The sequence below is a fragment of the Sipha flava genome, unplaced genomic scaffold, assembly GCF_003268045.1.
Source record: "Sipha flava isolate LNK unplaced genomic scaffold, YSA_version1 127_pilon_pilon, whole genome shotgun sequence".
NCBI lineage: Eukaryota > Metazoa > Arthropoda > Insecta > Hemiptera > Aphididae > Sipha > Sipha flava.
In genome coordinates, this window is record NW_020271753.1 from 868,494 (window position 1) to 894,071 (window position 25,578).

Here is a 25,578-nt window from a genome sequence, read left to right on the forward strand (position 1 = left end):
AATTATTTTCAATGTTTCATTTTGCATAATATTTTGAGCTTTGCCAATAGAGATAAAAGTTTCTGGATATAATTTTTAAATAATTTTTTGTATTTTCATACGAAGAAGATGCATGAATGATGAAATGATAAAAATATGTTTAAAAATATTTAAAAATTAGTGAAATATGTGAAAATATGTAATTATACCAAAATATGTAAAACTATGTAAAATAAAAGTATCATAATTTTAATAGGAATGATTTAAATCATAAACATTTCTTATCGAATCTTAAATACCTCGTTTTAATAAAAATATGCATTTACATATAAATCCGTTCCCTAGTAATAACTAAAAGAGTTTACAATTATAGTTGAATCAAAAGGTGTATCTATAATTTATAGATAAGAAAGTTAATAAATATTAATATATTAAATGTATTAAAATGTACTTAAAACATTGAATCTTTTATAATATATTTTAATATATAATCAAGCATCTATTTGAATTCCAATTTTTAGGAACAGGAAATTCTAAATATTTATTTATTTAAATTACAAATGTGATTGTGCCATATTTAACTTGTATTGTATAAATAAATTTTTATTTTTATTACTATAAAATTGTAAATCAAGAACATTGTTTTCTAATTCTTAAAATTATATTCTTTGAAATAGTTATATGTAATAGTAATTTCAGTTTCCCTTATTGAAATATTTAAACTTAAATCAATAGAAATATTAATTTTTAAATATAATTAAAATTATTTAATATCAAATATAATATATATATTATAACAATTATAATTGAAAACTATCAATTTCGTTAGTATTATTAGAACCAATTTTCTAAACATTTTGATCATGGTTGCCAAATTCTTAGTTCCTATATTTTAGTTGTACAAATTCTGAAGCCATCTTAATGAGAATAACTTTAATTAATCCTGAATAATTCTTAAGTAATAAATAATAAAATCAATTTTCTTTTGTATAAAGTGGTCTATTTTTTATTTTTGTCATGAATTCAAAATTTATAATTTTCAGAACTTAGTCCAAAAATCATAAGTCACATTGATTAAGACAAACAATTTAACAGTGCTATTAAATTAGTTTATGTATTTTTTTTAAAAATAATTCTTTTTTTAAGTTCAAACATTGAATAGGTGTAAAATTATACAAAAAGCAAGTTTTGCTTAACTAATAAATAAAGCTGACAATTTAAAATTTGTTTTAAATTAATTTAACATATTAACAATGTATGTGTATCATTTTTCATGAACACTTAACTCTTAATACTAAAAACACATATATTCAAATTAAGTAGTAATAAAAACATATAATCAAAGATATTAACACTTATATTGAATTTTAAACAGCAATAAAAAAAAAAAAAAAAAAAAGATTGTAATAAATAAATAATAAAAATAGTAATATCAAACAGATATTGAAACTATCCTATGTTAAAATGTAAAATTATATGTATGAAAATAATCGTATAAATTATTATACACAGTCTTAAAAAAAAATTAAATAAAACAGGACGTAAAATAATGTTGAAAAATTAAAACAATAATTTGTTAGTTATTTTAATGAAAAACTATTTTTTAAAATTAACAACTAAAAATATATATATATATATATAAATTAAACTCATAGAAGTAAAATAAACATTGATACAATTTTTAAGCGTTAGGCTGCTATTACTGACATGGTGAAAACTTAGTGGCATGATATGGCATATGTTGGTTAAGTGTGTATGTTATGTATTGATTAATAAATAATAACTACACTCATAACTGTAAAAAATAAATAATTCATTATTTTAAAAAACGAATGCAGTCATTTTTGTAAAAAGTTTTATGATCGTTTATGATTTATGATAGATACCTCTAACGACGAGCCATTTTTGTCTGAATTATTGATAGTAGAAGCATTATCGACAGTTTCTTTAACAAAATAAAAAGTAAATAGTTTTAATAAATCAAAAATTATTGATATTGTTTTAATAAAAATTGAATTACCATTTTCTGCATTGGATGAGCCTAATGACTTTTCTTGAAATGCATGCAGTCTTTCTCGATAGGTTTGAAGTTGCTTGCGCAGTTCTTCTTCCAATTTACCATGCTTTGTATTTGATATCTATAATAATTTCATCAGTGACTGAAATTAGTAGTTTATAATTTTGTTGTTTTATAATTAAGTTGAAAATTATATTTTTAAAATAACGACCAATTAATTCATTGTACTCTAATATAATTGATTAAAAGGAACACTTTACTATATTAGTATTGTATTGTATTAGTATTTAAATATAAACGTAATGTGTTTTTACGACTTACAGTTAAAAGTATAGATATGTAGTTTATTAAGACAAGTGCTTAAAATAAAAATTGAATGAAAAAATGCATTAGCTTCAAATTAATAATTATAAAATGTTTATTTGCAATTTAATGATTAAAATTAATAGGTTATAATCTCTAATAATATGAATCTTATTAAATACTATTTGTTTCATGAACTTAAATTAATTATAGATAGTTCCTCACCAAAAGTTCTGTAATTTGAGAATTCAAAGAAGCAACAATAGGTTTGACTTTAGTGATTTTCGACAGTTGTGTAGCATAGGCTTTATATAAACTACAATTAGATGTCAAATTTGATGTGCCTAAACTAGCAGCAATAGTATCAACATCTGTCAAACTCAGAGATTCATTTAATACTGTGATGACTTCGTTTCCTAAAAAAAAAAAAAAAAACTCATGTTTAAACAATATAAAATGTAAATTATTAATTTACCTTGAGTCACTGCTGAAAGTAAAATTTTATTTGGCTCATCAGAAATATCTTTACCTTGACTATCAGATGTGTTACTGGAGTTGGATAAAGGCACTTTTAATATATCAGCAACTAATTGCAAACGTTCATGTAATGCTTCTTCAATTATTCTATTATTTCTTCGTAATTTTTCTGTGAATGATATAATAATTTAAGGTTCTAGAAAGTATACAATAACCTAATTTAAAATAATAATATACCAAGGTGTGTAATAACTGGTTCTGCTTTCAATACAGAACTTTGAGACACTAACACTTCTGATGGCTCAATTAATGGACTTTTTTGAGTTTTAGACAGCACGGGAGTGCTGCTAGTAACTGCCTGTGCTTCAGTATTTCCTAAAATGTCATTACCTAATACAAAAAATAAAAAAATTTTGGCTGAAAACTATATATATATGTTAAAAATAATAAATGCTCCAAGACACGAATAATTAAATTTTATTAACCACTAACATGTATATTTTTAAATGTATTTAAAAGAAAAAAAATGTAAAAACGTATGTAAAAATATACAGAAGACGCATAAAATAAATTATTATAAATAATATAATTAATATAAATTATAAATAATAATAACAATAATAATAATAATAATTTATTATAAATTAGAATATAAAATTATTTGGAAAATATTCTGCAGTAAATAAAAATATAAATACTTAATAAATCAGTCAATCAGTAAATACATCATACATAATAAGATAGGAGTAAGAAATCATAAAAATAAAAATTATAAATACGTATACAAAAACATATTATAAAGACTTTTAAATTAATAATTTTACATTTTAAGAAAAATATCTAGAATCTAAATTTTATACAAACATAATGCTTAGTAAAAAAATAACTTAATATTTTTTTTAAATATGTGCAAAATATTTTCCTTCTTTTAATATGCAAAATTATAAGCATTTGTAAAAAAAAACATATTTTAAAAATAATTGTTACCACGTTTAGATGTATCACAAGTATTAGAATCTAATGAAGTTGATAACTGTGAACTGTTTAAATTATTGTTATTGTTAGGTTGTTCTGTACAATTATCATTTACCCTGAAACGAAAAAAAAAAACCTTGTTATAAACACTACATCATAAAAATTATGCAGAAAAAGCAACTTAATGTTACTTACGACTTTTTTTTAGTACCCTGTATTATGTCTTCATAATCAATAACATGATGAGAGGTTTGTTCTTGTTTTTTTATTTTACCTTCACGAGCTTTATATGCTTCAGTGGCTTCAGAAATATGACGGAACCATCTATTATAAACAAATTGAATATAAAATAAATATAAATTAATAAGAAAATGTAGAACTAACGTTTTTCGTTCATTTGATGAAGTGGTGACTAAATCATATATTTGAGCACCAGCTTGAGATGTATTTACCAAGAACATTGCTTTTTTATCTAAAAATTATTATTATGATTAATTAACATATATATTAATTAAAAAATAAATAATTCTTGATCCATACCAACAGCATTATGTCTGACTAAAGCTGTAGACATCTTAATAATTGGACTCAAGGTAGGAGTACGATCTTGGAATCCATAATATTTTAAAACATATTTATCATCTACTTTATTCAACAAAATAATTAAATCTTCTAACAGCAAAACATGTAATTCAATCATTTTTTGACGAGTGCCTCCAATTCTCAGCCACAGACCACCTTCATGAATCAATTTATGTTTTGTTACATCTAAATTCTAAGAAAAATAAAACATAACAAATATTTAAATAAAAAATAAAACTATAAATCTACGAAAAAAAAATTATTTTACCTTGTACTCAACGCTCAGTAGATGATCCACTTTCTCAAATGGAGTAGCATCTAATTTTTTCTGAATTCCAGAAAGTCTAAGTTCATCTTCAGCCTCGCGTACTGCTTGATTTACATGGTTTAAAATAATTTTACTCCTTTCTGATGCCCTTTTAATATTTAATAATTCTTCTTCATTAGTAGTACATTTTACCAAACTTTCAAATAATAATGGATATTTAGTTAATCTAGAAAAAAAAAATATTAATTGCAACACTGATTAAGTTATTTATAGTTGTATTACCTTATCATGCCTGTTGGCAAAATATCTTTCAGTTGTAAGCGCTTGCATATAGGATTACCCTCAGCTTCAGTCAGAAAATTATTTAATTTTGCATCTTTTTTTCGTCTCTCTTTTAGAGATTCCAAAGCAATTTGTTGTCGAGCGCAAAAAGTTGCAGCAGCTTTTTGAAATACTTCTCCAGCAGTTCCATCAAACTATGCAACATAAATTATTAAAGCTATATCATTTTTTTATTATAAATAATTTTAACTTTTTACACTATTATAATTTAATATGTGATACACTTAAAAGTTAGATAATAAAATATATAAATCTATAATTATTTATAAATTAACACATACAGTATTAAGTAAAACATGTCCAATGTTTTGAACAACTTGATTGTCTTTCCTCACAGCTTTCATTGCATTACAAAACTGTGAGTGTAGTTCAAACATTTGTTCAAGGTTTGCAAATAATAATTGAAGTTGGTCTTGTGGTAATATTTGTAGTTCCTTCATAGGCCGATGAAAAACATGTTCTAAACCTTTCAGTCCTAAAAAATGATTATTTAAAGAGTAAATATACAAATTCATTATATAAATATTGTTTATTATACTTAATTATTTACCTCGAATATGAGATCTTTCAGTGTGATACAGTTCGTTTATGACTTCTTGGCGTTTCTTCTCTTTAGATGATAATTGTTCTAATATTTCAGGTGGAACATTACTAGCCCAATCTGGTAAGTCTAATTCATCATCAGAATCACTATCTAAACATGAAGTAACTTCTCCACCTTGTCCAATTCCTTCTAATGATGTACTACGACTGTCCAAGCTTCTATTCCATAGTAAAGTTAAAGTTATTAATATTGTCAATCAAATAATACGAAAAAATTACTTTGTTGATAAATTAGAATTTGAAGAGCTATCAGAATGTGCAAATGAAAACGGCATTTCTTGTTCTACATCACTAAAATAAAGTAAAATCGTGTTAATGTTAGTAATACATTAAAATTTTAAAGTATATCTATTTAATTAAGTAATAAAATCAAAAATATGATTCTTTTTGGAATAGGAAACAATATATTGTATGTTATTTTTCAATTTACTAGTTATCAATTGAAAAAAAAAATAATAAAAATGTATGAACCAATTTATGTTAGTGATCTCTAATCAGTAACAATGAAGAATTGCCCGAATTGCAATGAAAAAAAAAACTATAAAATTTAATGAACCAAAAGAAGAATAAAAATGTGGACTCTCTTAACGCTATAAATTTGTTATCTTTGAGAATTATTATATTCTAGATACATTTTCAATATATATTCTTATTTTAGTTTTAGCTATACAAATATCAAGTACAAAAATAATAATAGTTACAGAAAACAATAAAGAAAGTTTTAAGATTTCGAAAAATTGAGCATAAATTTAACAGGCATTTCATAAATTACAAGTTTAACAACTTATTAGTTTAATAAAAACTATTTTTGTGTTCACTATAAATTATTTTATTATATATATATACTAAAGTAAACTTTTAGTATATTTTGCACTCACGTTTTGTACTTTGAAGGAAGATTAGGATCACTAGTTTTTCTTCTTTCACGAATTTGACGCTATAAACAAAAGATATAATTATAACACAAAACTAAATCTTAATGAGTTTGTATATAAAAATTTGTTGTCTCCATATTCTACACGAGTAAAATAACTGACTTAGAATAAAATTAATAAAGGACAAATATTTTAACTAAGTATGAGCTAATACAATAAGCATAGAATTTTTATATATAATTGTAATCAAATATCAAATATCTTATATTAAATCACATTAAATTTAAACTATAGATTTAAATTTTTAATATAGTCATAGACAATACATTTGTATTACATGAGTAACATTACATGTAAATACTATTATTTTTATACAATAAATAATACCTTTTGATGGATACGTTCTTTATAGCTTTCAGATCGGTTTATAGAGATTCCTGATGGTTTTTTGAGCTTTGGATAGTGTGAGCTATTATAAAATGTTTGTTGAATAAAAAGAGACATTATTTAATAAATATACTAGAGCAAATATGAAACTTACATATCTTCAACAATACTTGTATCTCCCTTCTCTGATTTAAAACTATCATCAGTTTTAATATGGAAACTACTTCCACTTAAACTTGATCGATCTACATAATTATAATAAACAATATTAAAATTGTTTTAAATCATATATATATATATATATATATATATATTAGCATAATAATTAAATTGAATAAATACCCAATTCTTTATCTGGAAGAGCACCAACTATGTCCCCAGAATCTTCAGATTGTCTCTTTGACTTTTCAACTTTAAACAAATTTAGTTAAAATTGTTTTAAAATTCAGAATAATATATAGTAATAATTACTTTGAACAAAATTTATACCAGGTTTTCTTCGGGTTTCACGTTCAGGTCTTATTTTATCCATTAATTTACTAATGCGATCATTTCCTTTATCTTTTTTCACAATTGGACCAGGACAGTTTTCTTCCAAAACTTTTACACAAACACGGTGAATATTTAAAATACAATCTGCAAATATAATTATTTTGTTATATTATGTTTCTCAAATACGTACTATAAATAAAACTTTACATACTTGTACATTGATAACCCTGTGGACCAATTCCCCAAATAATTAATTGACAATGATTACAATAAGTCACAGTGAAATACTGATGTGCAACAAAATGATGCCCTTTGTTAGTAAACTGAAAATAAAATAAAAATTTGTGAATTAATAACATTATTTTATTATATATATGTATGTATAAATAGATGAAACAGAATCATTCATAATAACATTTAATGAGAAAATATTTTATCTGTTATATTGAATGAGCTGATGTTGAATAAGGGATCATAAGATGTAAGTTATACTGATAGATTTATCATATAAAGTGTAATTTTAAATTGTTTTTATAGTGCTTAAATATATTATAATTACTTTTCGACATTTTCCTATAAGTTTAGCCTTAAAGGATTTTTCTTTGGAAACAAATGTAGGGCATCGTTCTAAAAGAGAACTAAATTGAGTACCGCGAAGGCCAAATATTTTAGACATAACAGTAGCAAGTGCAGCAGCCATGGTGAATCTTCTATCATCTACAATTTCTTTATCCATGTCCTCTCTAAAAAAAAAAAATATTAATAATTCATTGAATGTACAAATATAATTAAAATAACTTACATAAATGGCTCCATATTAGGAACAAGAATCATTTCAATTATTTTTAATTCCTTAGGTTTATCATTAATACTATCATCAAGTTGAGAATCAGGAGGGCCAAATAGAGTACCAAGGCCAGCTGTTCTTCGATGACGAAAATCACTCAACTGTTCATTCAATTCTTCTTTGGCTTTGGTTCGTGCTTTCCAGAACACCTAAATTAATTAAAGAGTTAATAACTCAAATATTGAAAAATGGAGTTATTTTTATTTTTACGTACTTTGCGCAAAATTTCTTCGCGATCCGAATCTTTTTGTAAAATATCATCGATTTCACGAACAATATTGTCTTCAATGTTATTCAGTCTCAATGGCTAAAAATACATGTGTTAAATGATGTATTTAGTTAAAATATAAAATTTAAAATAACTTACAGCACAAGGCACTAGAAAACTGGAATGGATTTCATAAGCCCATTTCTTCATCTCTTTGGCATTGCCTTCTTTAAATAAGTTTGTAACTAAATAGAATAGCTAGAAACATAAACATAAACATTTTAAACTTAAATCTTTGATAATAAGAATTTAACATACTAAAGCTGAGGGGTCACTATTTGATATAACATAGTTTAAAAATACTGCTAAATGTGCGTTGTGTTCTACTAGTTTTGTAAAACTTTTAAATGGACCATGTTCTTCTAAATGATTCTAAAAAAATAAAAGAAATATAGTTATACATAAATAAAAGTATTATTAATAAAAGATCAATTTACAGATTCTTGATCTGAAACTTCATCATCCTCCATTGATATAATAGGAGATTGAATTAATTTTGATTCAACTGAATTAACCGAGCATCGATCGCCAATTCCATGTTTATTCTAGAACAATGAAGCACAGTGAAAATAAAACAAAAAGTATAACTTTAATTATTATATAAATTTAACCAATTATTATTACCATTTCTATACAAGATTTGTCATAGGAGCTAGAAATATCAGGAGATCTGTTAGGAGAATGACAACGAGGTGGTGATACCACATCCCAGGCTAAGCCACCCTTGGAAAGTTTTACAGAAGGTAAGTCATTGAAAGATTCTGACAAACTTAACTTTTTGGTGCCTATAACAAAAATTAATATTTTTATGTAATATAAAATCGACAATATAACAATAGTTATTGTGGATTATTTTAATATATAATACAAAGATATTTATTTATATAAGCTTAATACTCAACAATAAAATGGATCATCTTAAAATAATCTTATTGAATTAGTTATATTCCTAGTTTTATATTTATAATACTTTGATAATTTTACATAATAAATGATACATTATACATAACTATATATTGTATTTTGGTAACAAAGTAGGTTTGACTTCATTAAGAAAGTAGAAAATTGTTATTCAATTTAATAGTAAATAATTTAACTCAATGTAAAAATTAAAAAAAAAAAAAGTAATCCGAGAAATCATTATATTAACTATTTGCTAAAATTAATTGATTTAACAAGCAACAACTCCAAAGTTTTAATAAGCTTTCAAAATTAATAGAAGGTTAAAAAAAACAACTATGGTAATAGTTATCATTTACTAACCTAATGGTTTACCTTCACTTAATTGATCAGGATTAGACTTTGTACGTTGATGACCAAGGGAGAGATTAGGAGAATCCTAGAAAAAATATAGGTTATTAAAAATTATGGTAAATAATAACAATATAAATAATATATTTATAATAGATAAGTAATAAAAAAAGTTCAAGAAATATACAACCCATATACCTAAAACATAACTTATGCTAACAAACCATATAAAAATAGATTGTTTTTAAAAAACTTAGTAAAAATAAACGAGCACAAAATAATTAATATCAATCAAAAAATTAAACAAAATACAAATATCATAATTTTCATGCAATACAATCTTTCAAAACTGATTTTTTTTTTTTTTTTACTATATACCTACCTTTAATGGATTTACAAGCATTGAAGTATGATAATAATATACAATACTTAGTTAATGATTTCCAACCTAACTAGATACATTTATGGTGGTGTTTGATTCAAAATTTAAAATAAAAATGAAAATAGCATTAATTATATTTTTATAATACAGACAACATTTTATCCTCTGATAAGTTATATATGGATATAATTGTTTGAAATTTTCAATTCACTAATGTACAATTATTTATCAATTTTGATTTGATCTCAAATTTTCTTATTATATATCAATAACTATGAATTTTTATTTCAATAATGCTTTTATGATTGATGACTATGATAAATTAATATTTACGTTAAGAATACAACTTTTGAAATTTTAATAAATTATCCGAGATAATAGATTGAAAGCGGTTTTAAACAATCATCGCGTACTTACAGTTTGACTATTGTTAACACCAGTGATATGTGAATTATTCGACTGCTTATCACTAATCAAAGGGGCCGTTGGATTTCTAGGAGGTAGTGGTGGTGGGTTTCTCGGTGGTAGTGGAGGAGGCTGTAGTGAAGATGCTTGTGCAACAATATTACAAAGCTGTCAACATAATAAATATGCATACGATTGTGTTAAAAAAAAAGTAAGTACAAACACTTGGAAAGGAAAATGGATATTCAAAGGTACATAATTGTAACTACAATGAAACTAGATGAAGATCGAAAAGAATTGGAATAATAAGCAGGTGCTAACTTTAATATAAACTAAATTATTACAGCATAATTAATTAAATGCAACATTATGTACATTTTATCATATTATTCTAGTCAATCACTCAATAGACATACATTAGTGCATAGGAACAGTCAATATATTAAAGAAATATTTAATTTTTCTTTTCAACATTCCAATTTCTTACAAAATGATTCATGTGGCTTAGATAAGTCATAGAATATGAATAAGTTGTTATGAAATAATGATAAGATGATAAGACCACTTTTAATTTAATGTAGATGCTTTCAGTGGCGCAACTAGGGGTGGTATTTGGAGGTTGTAACACCCCAAAATTTTTCTGAGATTTATACAAATTCTACGTAGAAAAAAAAATGGTTTTTCTTAAACATGCGAAACGGTTGATTGATATGAAATATGAATATTATTTTCGTAATATAATAGATAACAATAATAACATGACATTTTCTAACGTTCCGATCAGTTTTAAAACATCAATAACCTTGCTACTATGATTTCTCGATAGTCGATTGTATAATACTTTTTTTTGTAGTATCACAATATGAAATAGAAGTTTAATAGTTTAATTTGTATATCAAATATTTTACTCATAATACTAACTTAACTTCACTTCCTTATCTCAATACCTGTTTATTTTTTCCAAATTCACCCCCCCCCCTCACCGAAAACCAATCCTGATTGCACCACTGCATGCTTTGTAATAAATATATGGAAAGAATGTAGTATATTCATTATGACAATTTTAATTGATTATACCAAAGAAAGTTTAAAGAATGTAGAAACAGTTAGTTAAATTCATTTAATTTATAAATGTTTTCAAATAATTTCCAATGAAAATATTAAATAACTGTTGAAACTAAAAATAAGTATGTTGATAAATTAAAATCAGCAAAACATTTTAGAACACTCAACTATTTAAATATTAAATTCACGAGCAAAGGACACAAACAATATAACAAGACTAAAATTATATACATAAATATATCAAAAAAAAAAAAAAAAAAATATACTACAAAATATACAATCTGTAGATTTTTGATAAATTTAAAAAATATTAACATTCACAAATCTTGTTTATAATATATTTGATTAGTTACTACAATAGCTAATTTAGTATAATTTTAAATAATAATAAACAAAAAACTATGGATAGACCAATTGTATTAAATTTGATATTTGATTATTTTGAATATAATTAAGAATAAAAAGAAATAAATATGATAAAGATGTAATAAAAGCTTATGTACAAGCCTTAAGCACTGATTGTATATTAATTACATTTAAGATGTATTTAACAAATATGCGATGATTGTGAATGTTAAATTAAACTTTAAAATTATCAAAAATTGTACTATTTATACTAATGAAATAAAAATAACTAAGTATACTTAATAGACAATACCGAAAATGTCACAATTCTATTTGCAATGAAAAATAGAACATGCGACTATATTATATGTTTTGCAAACCTATTAAATATTTACAGCAAATAATTGTACACTACCGGTATTTCATTAAACGTGGTTAATTGATCTTGTAATGTTTTAACTCGGCGTTCAGCTCCTGTTAAATCTCTCTTCAACTTATTATCACTATTGGATAAATCTGAAGATCGAAGTTCTTTTTTTAAAGCATCCACATACCGTTGCTCTTTCTCCAACATAAGTCTGAATGTTTGCCATCTTTCTAGTTCAACATGCCTCATTTGTTCCACCTTGAAAATTGAAATATTATAGTAAATATACATTTGTAAATTATAATTTAAATCAAATCATGACTTTATATTAAATAAAAACATATGCATTTATTCTTTATTATTTAAGTCGTACATTTCTTTTCCATTCAATTGTATTTTTTCAAATATAATCAAAATTAAAATAAATAAAGGTATAGGTATAGTTAGGGTTTTAGTTACTTCATTTGGAGTCATTAAACCATTTAATATTTTATTATTATATTATTCTATTGATTATTTTACATTTTAAAGTAATAGTACCTATTATTATATTTAAAAGAAGACTTTAAGTTGACTTTAGTTTATTGTATTTTTAAATTTTATATTAATCAAATACGTGAATTAAAAATATTATAATAATATTAATTTCTTCGTGGTAGGAAAAAATAATAATATTTGTAACCATAAAAGCAAAATTTATGTTTAGTTTAATTAAAACAAAAATAATTAGAGGAATTCTAAATAATGAATTTAAAATAAAAATACAACAAATTTTAAATCTTATCTATTCAGAAAAACATAATTTAATTAAATTAGTAAATTAAGTAATAAAAAAAAAAATGTATCTTATTATACATACATCAACAGGTTGAGGTCCTGTTATTCGATCACGTGCAGGAGCTGAATGATGATGATGTAAAGGTCTGGATGGTGTTACAGGAGAAACAGTAGTAGAATTCATTGCTGGTAATGACAATGGCAGCAATGTTAAATTAGGATTTGATGAGTTTATAGTTAAAGGCCTTTGTTGCACTGTTAATTCGACTTGGGTAGAAGCTACAGAGGGTATAAAAATGTTTTAACCATTGATAAACATATAATAAAAACAAACTTACATTTTATAAGTTCTACAACTTCTGTATGTGTAGAATGTGTAACATTAACACCATTAACTTTAATAATTTTATCACCACTATGTAAACCTGCTCTTTCTGCTGCTCCACTTTGTTTAACAGATTGCACAAATACAGGATTATCTCCTGATACTTTCATACCATATCCCCTTTCATCTTTTACAACTATTACAGTCAATGTGGTTGTAGAAGGTATGTTTGTTGAAGAATCTAAAGCTTCGGCAATTAATGGTTGAGGAGATTTATGTTCAACTAGCCTGTAAAATATAAATTAAATATTCAATAAATTATCAAACTTGAAGACTGTTTTTTTTTAAAAATATTATTTAACACTCAAATTAGTTCTACACCTTCTAACCTACAACAAAAAGAAAAAAATACACTTAAAAATACTGTTAAAATAATTATACTGTCAACGATTAAGCAATATATCATCATTAATCAAAAAAATAATAACTAAAGAAAATTTAAACAAGTATACAAACATTTAAAAACAAAAAAACCAAAAATTGTAAGTTATTAGAAATTTTTAAAATAATTCAAACAAATATTAAATAATAAATTTGTTTAATTTAAAAAAAGAATTATTTAACATATCTGTTATTAATGAGTATAGATTTTAAAATCATAGATATATAGTACAACTTATATAATATATAAATGGTTGAGACCGAATATTTTTTCTATTTTAAACAGATTTCTATTTAATACGGGTGAACAATAAAAGTTATAATAAATATTTTTTATTTTATACATATTCCTTTATTATTTGTTAAATTTTACTAACTTTTTATTATACATATGAAGTTAAAAAATATAAATTTAAAAATTACAAATTTATTTTAATTTTTCATTTTAAGTTAAATATTTATTGATTTTTGACAAACTGAGTTATGTAATAAAAAATAAAAATGTAAAATATAAAAATTATAAATAATAAAAAAGTTAACAAATATTTAAACACAAACACTTTATGCAACAAGAGATGTTATAAATACAAAACACTACTACATGTTACAACTAGTGATGGGTCAAACTGTTCGAATCTCGAACCGAACACTTGATGTTTGGTTCGGTTTGAAATTCGAACTCTGCATGAAAAAAGATGGAGCCAAATTATCAAGCATCTTTTACTGTTCGAAAATCGAACTTGAAAATATTTCTAGAACTAGATTTACTGGCCACGATATTTCGAAAACTAAATATTTGTACAATTCTTCAAAAGTTATTTTTGAAAAATAAAAATTGATAATGATTATTAAGAAATAATTAGACTATTGGCAATAGAAAGTGATAATCTGTAAAGGGCACGTTATGCATTATTTATAATAATAATGTTATTTTTCCAGTCGCATGTTACACATCCACCATCCACCAACCAATACATTAATAAGTTGTTTATCGCCAATAGAGGCAGTGTATCTACATTCATAAATTAGCTATTTTTATTTTTATCATATTTATTGTAGAGATTAAAATATATTTTGAGTAAATCCATGGTAATATTCCAATACCGCGACTGTGCTGTTAATAAAAAACATGTTTACAACTTACGTCTTACTTTATAAATTTTACTTATCATTCTATAATTCTGAATTATAGTTGTTATTACTATTTTTTTTTATATTACTAAAATGTACTGATTATATTGTCATATTACACTGAATATTCAATGAATATTTTATAAGCTATAAGACAGCACGAGAGAGCACAAGACTGGTTTTGAAAAATAATAATAATAATAATAAGAAATTATCTAGAATTTAAATGTATTGTTAATAATACAATTACTTAGACTTAAAAGTTAAAATGTAGAATAGGTAATACGAAAACTTAAAATACAATAGTAATTAATGATTATGGTTGATTTAATTTGTAAGTAGGTACAATGTACATGATAAAAAGTATTGAGTTTGACTTAAAATCATAATAGGTTCGGTTCGGTTCGGTTTGGTAGAAAATATGAAGGTCCGGTTGAGTTTGAAAAAATAATTTAAAGTTCGGTTCGATTTAAAAAACCAGGGTTCGACCCATCACTAATTACAACACTATTTACAACGAAAAAATAAATGTAGTGCAACAAAATTATCCTAATCAATATAGATTATATTTAATAACTGTTAATATTTAAATAGGTATTCCCATCGGTATTTCCGTGATAAACAGGTATATGATAAAAATATTGTTTCCATTTCCATGTTTGACAAGTTCCATCTTATTCAGGACATGATGTTTTTAATAATTTTTCCATAAAAGACACATTTTCATATTATTCAGGTTCCATATTGGACAGATTTTACTTTACTATGAAATATGGCTTTTTAGAATAACAATTAATGCTTAAATAAATAAGCATGTACAATATTTTTAAGCATTAAGATATGACTATTTTTAGTGTAGATTTCAAATAATAATACTAATGGAAGATAATTTTATTTTCTTATTATAATCTATTTGTTTAAGAGGGATTGGCAACTAAGAAAATTAGGCCACTTTTACACATAACCATTCAGCAGCTATTCTAGTAGCATGTCAGTGGTGCTGTAAACATTTCAGCCTATGCATTAATGGTGCTGCAAATTGCATTAGTATTTTTGTGAATATGAAAGCATACTTTATCATCAGTTTCAAAATTTCTTAGAAACTGATTTACTAAGCCATATGCTCTTATTAAAAAAAAAAAAAAAAAAAGCAGGAGTACATCAAAAAGATTCAGGATGCACCAATTGTTTTTAGAAATATCTAATAGAAGACATTACACTATATTCTCGAACACTAATTAAATCATCAAAACAAAATTAACAATACAATTAAATATAAATAGACTATATGATTATCTATCTCTTATAAGCAGATGCTTGTGTTAGAGAATAATAAAAAATTACTAAATAAAAAACCAAATGAATGAGAAAAAATGCAAATAGATATATTCAAATAGAAATAAGATAGGTACTAAATGATTAAAACTAAAATAATAAATATAATACACTTAATTTCAACAAATATTATTATATAATATTATATTATATTATTAATATAATTAAAAGAACTTAAACAAGGAAATTGCTCAAATCTAAAAATAACCATTTATAAATAATCCTTTTAACATTACTTTAAAAAATGTGAATGTTTTTTTTTTTATACTGTAAATGCATTGAGTTAAAATATACATCGGGCTCAGATAATCAGATAATCAACGAAAGATTGCCTAAAAGATTTTTTTGTATATTCAAAAGGTATATCAAAGGAATGCAATGCAACTGTTCAATATTTATATCAAGATATTTTGATTTTGATATTGACACTGAGTGAGTACATAATTAATTATATACAATTGTTTACTCGACCCATCATTAGTATTGTATTGCTATGTAACGACCCGCCATTGGTGTTGAGTGAGCACCATGCCACGCTCACTTTGTTGTTTTTTATCATTATTTATTATTTAAATATTTTATTTGTGAATTTGGAAAAAATAAGCATTTTCTGCAGGTGTTTGGTAGGGATAAGGAAGTAAGATTAAGGTTTATGAGTAAAATATTTAAATTATAAATTAATACTGATTAACTACTATTTCATATTGTGATACCACAAAAAAAAAAATATTATACAATCGACTATTGAAAAATTGTAGTAGCAAGGTTATTGATGTTTTTAAGCTAAATGGAACGTTACAAAATGTTCCATATTGATATATTATTATAGTTATCAATTATAATACAAATAATATTTGTATTTCATATCAATCAGCTATTTCGCATCTTCAAAATAAATCATTTTTTTTCCTGCATAGTTTTTAAAAACTGCAGAAAAATTTAGGGGGAGGAGGGTAATAACCCCCAAACCCCATCAATAGTTGCGTCACTGATTACGCAATTGGATACTTACACTTAATACCATATATATAATTTTTTTTATAAAATCTATACTCATTGATATTAATTTACTTAATTTTCTTGAAGATAATTTGAAATTGTTATTTCTAAAATTGTATTTTATTTTAAATAACTACTAATACAATAACTAGGATATTTACATAATATATTACCAATAAAATATACTAAAACAATCTTATATAAGCAGTCAGAAATTTCTGTCCTTTTGTAATCAAATTACATAAATCTAATTACTAATAATGTATGGTGTATTAACGATTAGAACAGACTATAGAGCAAAATATGATATAGCTACATCAAATAATTAACTACCTAATCATATAAAAATAAAAAAAATATACATAACTATATGAACAGTAATTATTATAATAAAAACCACTTAAGTTATATACTATACTTATTGTTATTTTAATTAAGTTTATATTACAGTATTTATTTTCAATTAGTTGTGATTTATAATTGATTGTTTTATTATTAAATATCGGAAATAATTTTTTGATTTGTTTAGCAAATAAGTCAAACATGTTACCTACATTTATTTTAGTATTTTAGAATTAATATATCGGACAGCATTGAATTACGTTATTTTCTAAAAAGTTGTTTACTAACATTTACTTTGATAATTTCAAATATTTAATTTAGCATAATAATCAAAGGTCACTTAAAATAAATGATAGCTCATTTAAGCAATGAAAAAAACCAGTATGATAGTATAAGATGAACGCAATTTTTTTTTTATAAAAACATAATTCCTAAAAAAAAAAAAAAGTTAACAGTATATTATTTATGATTCATTGAATAAAATAAATATAATTACATTTTTTAACTACAAATTGTATGAAAGTTCAACACATTAATCTTACATACAAATAGTACCTTTTTACAAGTTCTATTATTTATAATAATTTTTTCAAAGTTAAATTTATTATAAAATTGGATGAATGAATAAATAATTTTAAAACAAGGAACAAGATATTTTGCATGCACATGCATCTGTCTCAAGGTAACAGTAGGGTAATAAAAAACAGATGCAAATATTACCATTATGACTTTTTTTTTAACCCAGGTCCATTTAAATGTTTTGATATAACCTACATAACATTTTTAATTAATATTTTTAGTAAGAGCATAAATTACTAAATAAATTAATCTATTATACATTTTGTAAAATTAAGTAACTCTGCAAAGGTAAACTGAACTATTTATTCTATTAGAAAAATCACTTAAACATAGAGATAAAACATTTAACATATAGAGATTAAAGTCAGAAAAATTAAGTAAATGAATAGAATAAACAATTGAAGTAGATAAACTAGAATCTAAGCAAAATAAATATTAGAAAAAACTATGCATTAGAAAATACTCAGTTTTTAACAAATTATGATATAATTCAAATATCTTTCTGACCTATCTCATACTTCGCTATTTATACTTGAAAGATAATTATAGATAAAATGAATAGATAACAAATTGATCAAATCTGCAAGAGCATGAAATACTTAAAGAAAAAATAAGTAAGTATACAATAATAATTTTCTTTAGAGATGTAAGTTAAAGAATGAAATTACATGTAAATAATATAATCCTCAATACAAATAATTTCCTTGGGCACAAGCATGAAAGAGTGATCATTTATTTTATTGTATTAATTAATAGTATATGGTGATCCACCACTTGAACTACCCCATAGAGTTCCAAGGGGCGGGTAGTATTGCCAATTCTTTTAAAAAAAAGGTATAAATTCAATACTGACACAACACAAATTACATATCATACATTCACCTTGAACCTAAGAAAAAATGCCACCATAAAAAGTGGACATTTTGTCATAAAAATAAAATATTAATAAAGTATATTTAAAGTTATATAAATATACAAACATAAGTAAATTAATAATAATTTATCATGTTTAAATTTTTTTTTTTTCTTTTAAACGTTGGTTTGGACTGAACCAAAAGAGTTTTCAATAAAATCTCATACAAATATTTTTCAATCCGAAACCTTTACAATAAAATATTGTAACATATTAATATATAATGCATATTGAAGCAAAATATATACCTAAACATAACATATTGTTTAGATATTTTAATCAGAAAAAATTACTTAAAATATTTTTTTATTATAATAAAATTATAATAATTATTAATAAAATAATGATTCAGTAAGCTAGAATAAAAGCGCAAAATGTTAAATCTTTTAAAAAAAGCAATTTACTTATTAATAATAAATAATTAACCAGACAAGCAAGGGCATATATTCATTAAAATGTTTGGTATGTTACTTACACTTACCTACTTATTTTTTTTTTATTTTAATAAACTACTATAATTAACTGTTATTGCAATCAAAATTTTTGTATAGATAAGATATTTCAAATACTGAACATGTCGACTGAATATCTAGAGATAAGTATAGTAAGTATAAACATATTGTATATAAATCAAAAATTAGTATTATGTATCAACAGTATGGTTTTAAGAAAATAAATACCTAATTAAAAAATAATTCTTTCACTATAGTACTATATTAAAAAGGGTGCTTAACTTTATATTTTTTAATGGGTCATTTTTTTCCCTCCAAGCGGTAAATTCCTAATACAATACAGCTCTGACTATGAGTACTTTATATACTTTTAGTAATGAATAATTAAGGACTCATAACATTAATATATCAAATTTATTTATTATCAAATATTTGGTACTTACAATATTGATAAATAAAATTGAAAAATAGGCTTAATATAAAAATTAATCAAGTATAATATCTATTAAAGTACACGGTTATTACTCTTTTACAAAAGTATTTAAAAATAAATGTTTATTTTTTAAAAGGAAACATTTAATTTACGCCTAGTAATCAATATCTTAATATAATAAATTTAATTGTTTTTAGTATATAATAGATAATAAGTAATGTTAACATTGAATGTGTTTTGGCAAACCTTATTTATTACTTAATAGTGGTTTATCATAGTTCTAAGTGTGTTTAATTGTCGCCCCAAAAACATCAAATTTAGTTAACATTTTGTTAGAATTGAATATGGTTAAATATTAAGATTGTTTAAATTAAAGAATAATTATATTTTAGTTAGTTATAAATACATATAATAGTATATTAGATTTTTTAATTTAATTAAACCAAAATATAAGAGTTATACGTAATGATAATTTTATAAGCATATTAAAGTTAACACAATCAACTTGAAATATATAAATTTTTATTCAAATATTTAATAAAAATATTATAACCAAATAACTTTTGTTTTGATGAGATATCAATTGGAATAAGTTGAAACTTTAATATCAATTGATTAAATGTTCAAATCGTTAACATAATCCAAAGATTGAAGACATACAAGTTTGATTAGAAATACTATAAATATCAGGTTTAATGTAAATTTGAAAATGTAACTTATAAGCTGATGTGTATTATAACTATACCGATAAATTTGGAAACTGTATGGTAGGTATATATAGGTTGTACTAAACAATACCATTAAGGAAATAATCTTGATTTAGCGTTTTTAGAGAAAGTGAAGGCATAGAATAAGTGACTCATTACGTAGGATTGCGAACATCTTGATGATCATTTCGAAAAACAGGAGGTGTAAATAAACGTATGATGAAAGAAAAGAGAACAGATGATGGCGTTATTCGATCGACCTTGAAGACAAAGGATTACAGTCATGGAACCAGTGTTCAACAGCGGAGTATTGCAAGAGCGAGATACAGTGATCGAGTGGTCATGCGTAGTCAATGCAGTTGTAACAGCAAAGCATTAAGGTGTGTGGAGTTGTGCGTGACAAACGAATCGTACGACACTGTTGACGGCGGGAGACCCGTGGGATACAATGAGAACATTAACAACAACAAAAACAACAACGGTGTTATGCGCGCGTCATATGTACCTTTCGTTAGACGTGTGGACCGCCGCCGCCGAAGAATGGTCCATGGTGGCTGTTCAGGACAACGACGGTGCGCTCTCGGGGAGGCGTGCAAGAGCTGCTGCTGCGGTGGTGGTGGTGGCGACGACGACCGGCCGACGAACGTTGTTCATGCTGCTGTCTACATATCGACCGTCTTCGCATCAGCGTCGCGTCGGCTCAGCTGCTGTTGCTGCTCGTGACGGTGCATCCGGCGTAACAGTGTGCGGTAGTGGACTGCGCGATTATTTTCGCATCCGGTGCGTGTGTTTCGGTATGCGTCCGTGCGCTGCTCTACGGCGTGCAAGTGTGCGATCGAGGGTAGCGCGTGCGTGCGCGTTGTTTGTACGTGAACGTGCGTGCGTGCGCGTGGTATGACGCGTGCGAGCGAGACGGCGGCGCACACACGGAACGCGCGACACCGAGATTTGTACGCGGTGCGAGCGGACTCGCGCGCGCGTTCGGGACGTTCGAAGCGCGGACGACGACACGGTCCCGGGTTTGGTGACGAAAAGGGACGAGGGGAGGGGGGACCGGGACACGCGTCCGGAAAGAAAAATCAACAAGTAACTTCGACCGCAGCAAATAACGATACGAAATCCGCACCACTATCACCGCCGAACAATATTGATAACGGTGTGTAACGAAATACGTGTGTCGCGCTGCTGGTGCCGTCGTGAGCGCGAGTTTTGTTTCCGTTGTACCGTTTTCTGCGTGTACGAGTAGGTACTAATAATACGACCGTCAGTCCGACGCACACCGGTATTGCAACGACGATGGTGTTCCGAGAGAGAGAGAGAGAGAGAGAGACCGGTAAGGTAAAACGTGAAGATTAACGAAAAATCGGTTGGTACTGGTTAACAAACGTACAACGCCGTCGGTGATCGCACTGCGATGCCGCGCGCTGTTGCTGCTGCTGCTGTTGCGCCGGGGATGGAACGTGCCCAAACACAGCGGACGACAGGCGAAACGGCCGAACGCACTGATCCCCACCACGGTGCCGGTTGACTACGAGTATGCCACTACGACGGCGGCGGCGGCGGCGACGGCGGCGACGGCGACGACGACGACGGCGACGAAGGTGTGTTAAAGCGGCAAAGACGGTGGGGCGCGAGGGGCACCGGCCGCCGCTAACTCCGTAAACCTACACACATATTCACCGAGCCCGGTTGTGTTTGTGCTCGTTGTACGCGCAAGCGCGTGCGTGCGTTCACGTGTGTGTGTGTGTGTGTGTGTGTGTGTGTACATTCGGTTACGACGTCGCCCGCCGCGCAATTATAATTTATCGTCGCCGCCGCCGCCGCCGCCGCTGACGACCGTGGTGGCGTCGTCGTCGTCGCTGCACGTTCCCTCGCGCCTCCGCTTCTCGACGGTGCGCGCGCGCGCTTTAATAAATATTATTGTGATCGAGAAATTTTACGCGGGGGGTTTTTTTTTTTTTTTTTTATCGTTCTCCCTCTGTTTGTTTTGTTTTACGACACGGGATAAACATTTTGTTATTACCGAAACACTACAGTACCCCCATTACCTGCTTCCATCGCTCTTCACGCGTTCGTATTAATAACACCCAACGGGTACCGAACGTATAGGTGCACTCGCGCGCGCCCGTGTGTGGTATGTATTTAATATACATATACATATATATATATATATATTATTTTTTTTTTTTATGCGTATACGTGTTCCCGACCGTCTCAGTGCAAGAGAAGTCGACCGGCGGCGGGGTGGTCGCGTCGATAACGACGCTGCCGGCTCGGGAACAATGAGAAAAACGCGCGCGCGGCCAATCCGTAAAAGATACGGACGCGAGATAAAACGATATTTCAATCGTCGTCCCCGTCGGAAACCGTACGTTAATATTATGCGGCTGCGCGCGCCCGGCACCGGGTTCGTCTCGGAGAACCGGCTTTGGTTCTACCGTTGACGGATTAAAGCCCCGACGATATCGTCGACTTGTCGGATTCAACTTTTTGTTGTGACCCGGACACCGAAATCGGGCAGGCGATCGACCGCGGACGACATTGTTTCGATCAGGTTCTTTCGGCGCACTGTTTGGAGCCTGAGCATCGATCCTCCTCCGCGTTTCCTACGCGGACGACTCTGTTTTTACGTGCGCGGTCTTTGGTTATCGCCCCTACGATAAACGACGAACATTTAGCCAATAAATTCATCATTTACACCATTCTAATACGCTTCGCATTGTGCAGTGCATTGAAACGGATTTGTTAATCGTCAACGTTTCCTATGATATAATATTTTACCAAAAATATATCGTGAATGATGAAACTAATTCATTAGTAGCACAATAATAGGTTACCTGTGTACGCTTTTACACGTAACGCGGACAAAGTAATACTTACATATGTACGCGTCCTCGCTTAATAATTTTTAAATTGACAACAACCACACCTACAGCTGCGGAACGAATAGGAAAGCTTAACCGTTATAAAATACACACAAGTTCCCTACCTTGAAAAATATTTCACGCGACAGGTGTTATACACAGGTTTTTATTGATTGTAAAGTGAAAAAAAATTCATTATATTCAATCACGGACTATTTATTTTAATTTTTAAAAAAATCGTACATGTCATTTATAAACTATGACAAGCATAAAATCTATTCAAAGTTATGAGTTATAACTTATAACTAGGACTCAGAAGTTATTGCACTAAAAAACATTAAAATTTATTGCATTATTGTAGTAAAAAATAACCAAAATTGCACTTAAAATTTGCAGTAAATTTTTTTGAAATTAAAATGACTAGGTATTTATAAATAATTTTTACAAGTATTCTTTATTAAGACTTATCATATAACTAATGCGAATTATTTTACAAAATATTTTTAAATAAAAATTCATATTAATACTATAATAGTGGTTTTAGTCTGGTTTCCCAGGAGCCTACAAAAAAAATCACCAACAATTTTTTAAACGTTTTATTTGAATAATTTTTATTTTATTTTCAATACCTTAAGAATTATTTCACTACACGATAAATGACTAGTGCATCGTCTTATCAAATTATTATTATTATTTACTATCAATTATTATTTATTATAATTCTACTATTCTTACATATATTAATATCTAACACGGCTCCCATCGTTATTTTATTTCTTACATAATAAAAAATGAATTACATTACATTAAAAAGTTTCCTAAAATTTCCAGTATTATAAATTAGAAAAATCATCAAAATTCTAATCAAATCGAAAATATTAACATAGTTTCATTAATTTGATTTAACATTTTATTAAATTTAAATTTGTTCTTGCATGAGATGAATTTATAACCTACTATGCAATAAATTCAAACAAAAGAAAAAAATGTTGTATATGCAACAATTTCCGAAGCTCCAATAATTAATAATTATGACTATTTTAATCAATTTCGATGAACTATTAGCATTATTAGATTTATTTTGAAATACAAGTAGGTATCTTACATGTCACTAGCATAATATAACAGTATTGTAAGTAACAACATATCCAAGTACTTAATTATTTTGTTTGAATAAGTATGTTATTGATTAAAACGATTTTATATTTTAATTAAATTTATTCGTTTTTGTGTTCGGAATTTAAAATAAAAGTTCTCTTCACAAGATTGTATAAAAGAACACCATGTCTTCTTTCTTGATGGATTATTTTATTTTATCTTATGAAATATTAAAGATGTATAAGTATAAGATCTGGGTTTTTTTTTTAATCATCGAGATAGTTCAAAAAATTTCCTATGTAATTAAAATTTTTCTCACTACAACATCCTAAAAGTTACTAATTTCACTACTTAATGTTTCATTCTAAAGATGTTGCCCAGGAATAAAGTTATGTAGTTTTCAAATGCACACTATTGACCTTGGATTGAATTTTTATGTCCAATTATACTTTAAGTATATTAGGAACATAAAAATTAAATAATCGTTAAATTGAATGAATAATTTTGCCATTAGTATTTCAAACATAAGAAATAAGGTTATAAAAAGTAAAATTTTGAATTTCATAATGAAAATCTATAAATAGGTATATTACAATTTTATTAATTTGCAACTGTAAAATATGCCAAAGATAGACACAGAAGAAAACGGAAATAACTTTTACTCGATAATTGTTTGTAGCCTTGATTTTTTGAAATTCTGTTTAATATAATTGAAAATAAAAATGAATACTTTTTTGTAATAGTTTACATATGTACAGTACTGTTACAATATATTTTTTCCTTTAAGTTATCATCTCGAAGTGAACAGGTCCTGTTACCAATCAATGCAGTGGCTATATAAAATACATTGATAAATATTCTATAATATATACTATAGAATGAATATCAAAAGTTTTCATATGAAATTATTTGATCCAAGATTAAACAAACAAATATTTAAATATATAAAACA

The 25,578-nt window shown here is 26.5% G+C and overlaps 1 protein-coding gene across 9 annotated transcripts; it reads right to left on the reverse strand.

Annotated features, from left to right (window-relative positions):
• Nucleotides 1-1,598: 1,598 nt before the first annotated feature.
• Nucleotides 1,599-22,283, reverse strand: LOC112694305 (rho guanine nucleotide exchange factor 11-like). 9 transcript variants are annotated; one of them, XM_025569731.1, is made up of 35 exons: nucleotides 21,170-22,279; nucleotides 18,301-18,350; nucleotides 13,346-13,620; nucleotides 13,090-13,286; nucleotides 12,279-12,488; nucleotides 10,466-10,621; nucleotides 9,679-9,754; nucleotides 9,040-9,200; nucleotides 8,853-8,960; nucleotides 8,674-8,787; nucleotides 8,515-8,613; nucleotides 8,362-8,454; nucleotides 8,103-8,296; nucleotides 7,860-8,043; nucleotides 7,512-7,623; nucleotides 7,280-7,444; nucleotides 7,151-7,219; nucleotides 6,963-7,053; nucleotides 6,809-6,890; nucleotides 6,425-6,483; nucleotides 5,766-5,837; nucleotides 5,494-5,705; nucleotides 5,225-5,418; nucleotides 4,884-5,077; nucleotides 4,602-4,827; nucleotides 4,292-4,526; nucleotides 4,136-4,223; nucleotides 3,947-4,075; nucleotides 3,764-3,867; nucleotides 3,014-3,166; nucleotides 2,775-2,945; nucleotides 2,525-2,715; nucleotides 2,000-2,117; nucleotides 1,866-1,924; nucleotides 1,599-1,774 (listed from the first exon to the last, which is right to left on the reverse strand). In XM_025569731.1, exons 3-35 carry the CDS (start codon nucleotides 13,500-13,502, stop codon nucleotides 1,769-1,771), a joined length of 4,479 nt encoding a protein of 1,492 aa, XP_025425516.1. In that variant the 5' UTR covers nucleotides 13,503-13,620; nucleotides 18,301-18,350; nucleotides 21,170-22,279; the 3' UTR covers nucleotides 1,599-1,768. The 9 variants fall into 9 exon arrangements, with proteins under 9 accessions (XP_025425516.1, XP_025425512.1, XP_025425511.1 ...); XM_025569727.1 differs by lacking the exon at nucleotides 18,301-18,350 and having other exon boundaries at nucleotides 9,691-9,754; nucleotides 21,170-22,280; XM_025569726.1 differs by lacking the exon at nucleotides 18,301-18,350 and having other exon boundaries at nucleotides 5,494-5,702; nucleotides 21,170-22,280.
• Between the last annotated feature and the right edge of the window lie 3,295 nt (nucleotides 22,284-25,578).

Coding starts and splice junctions, on each gene's coding strand:
- LOC112694305 (XM_025569725.1), bottom strand. CDS start 21,213: ATGGACCATTCTTCGGCGGCGGCGGTCCACACGTCTAACGAAAG. Junction 7,624..7,859: donor TTATAGGAAAATGTCGAAAA/GTAATTATAATA, acceptor TTTTATTTTCAG/TTTACTAACAAAGGGCATCA. Junction 6,891..6,962: donor ACAAGTATTGTTGAAGATAT/GTAAGTTTCATA, acceptor ATTTTATAATAG/CTCACACTATCCAAAGCTCA.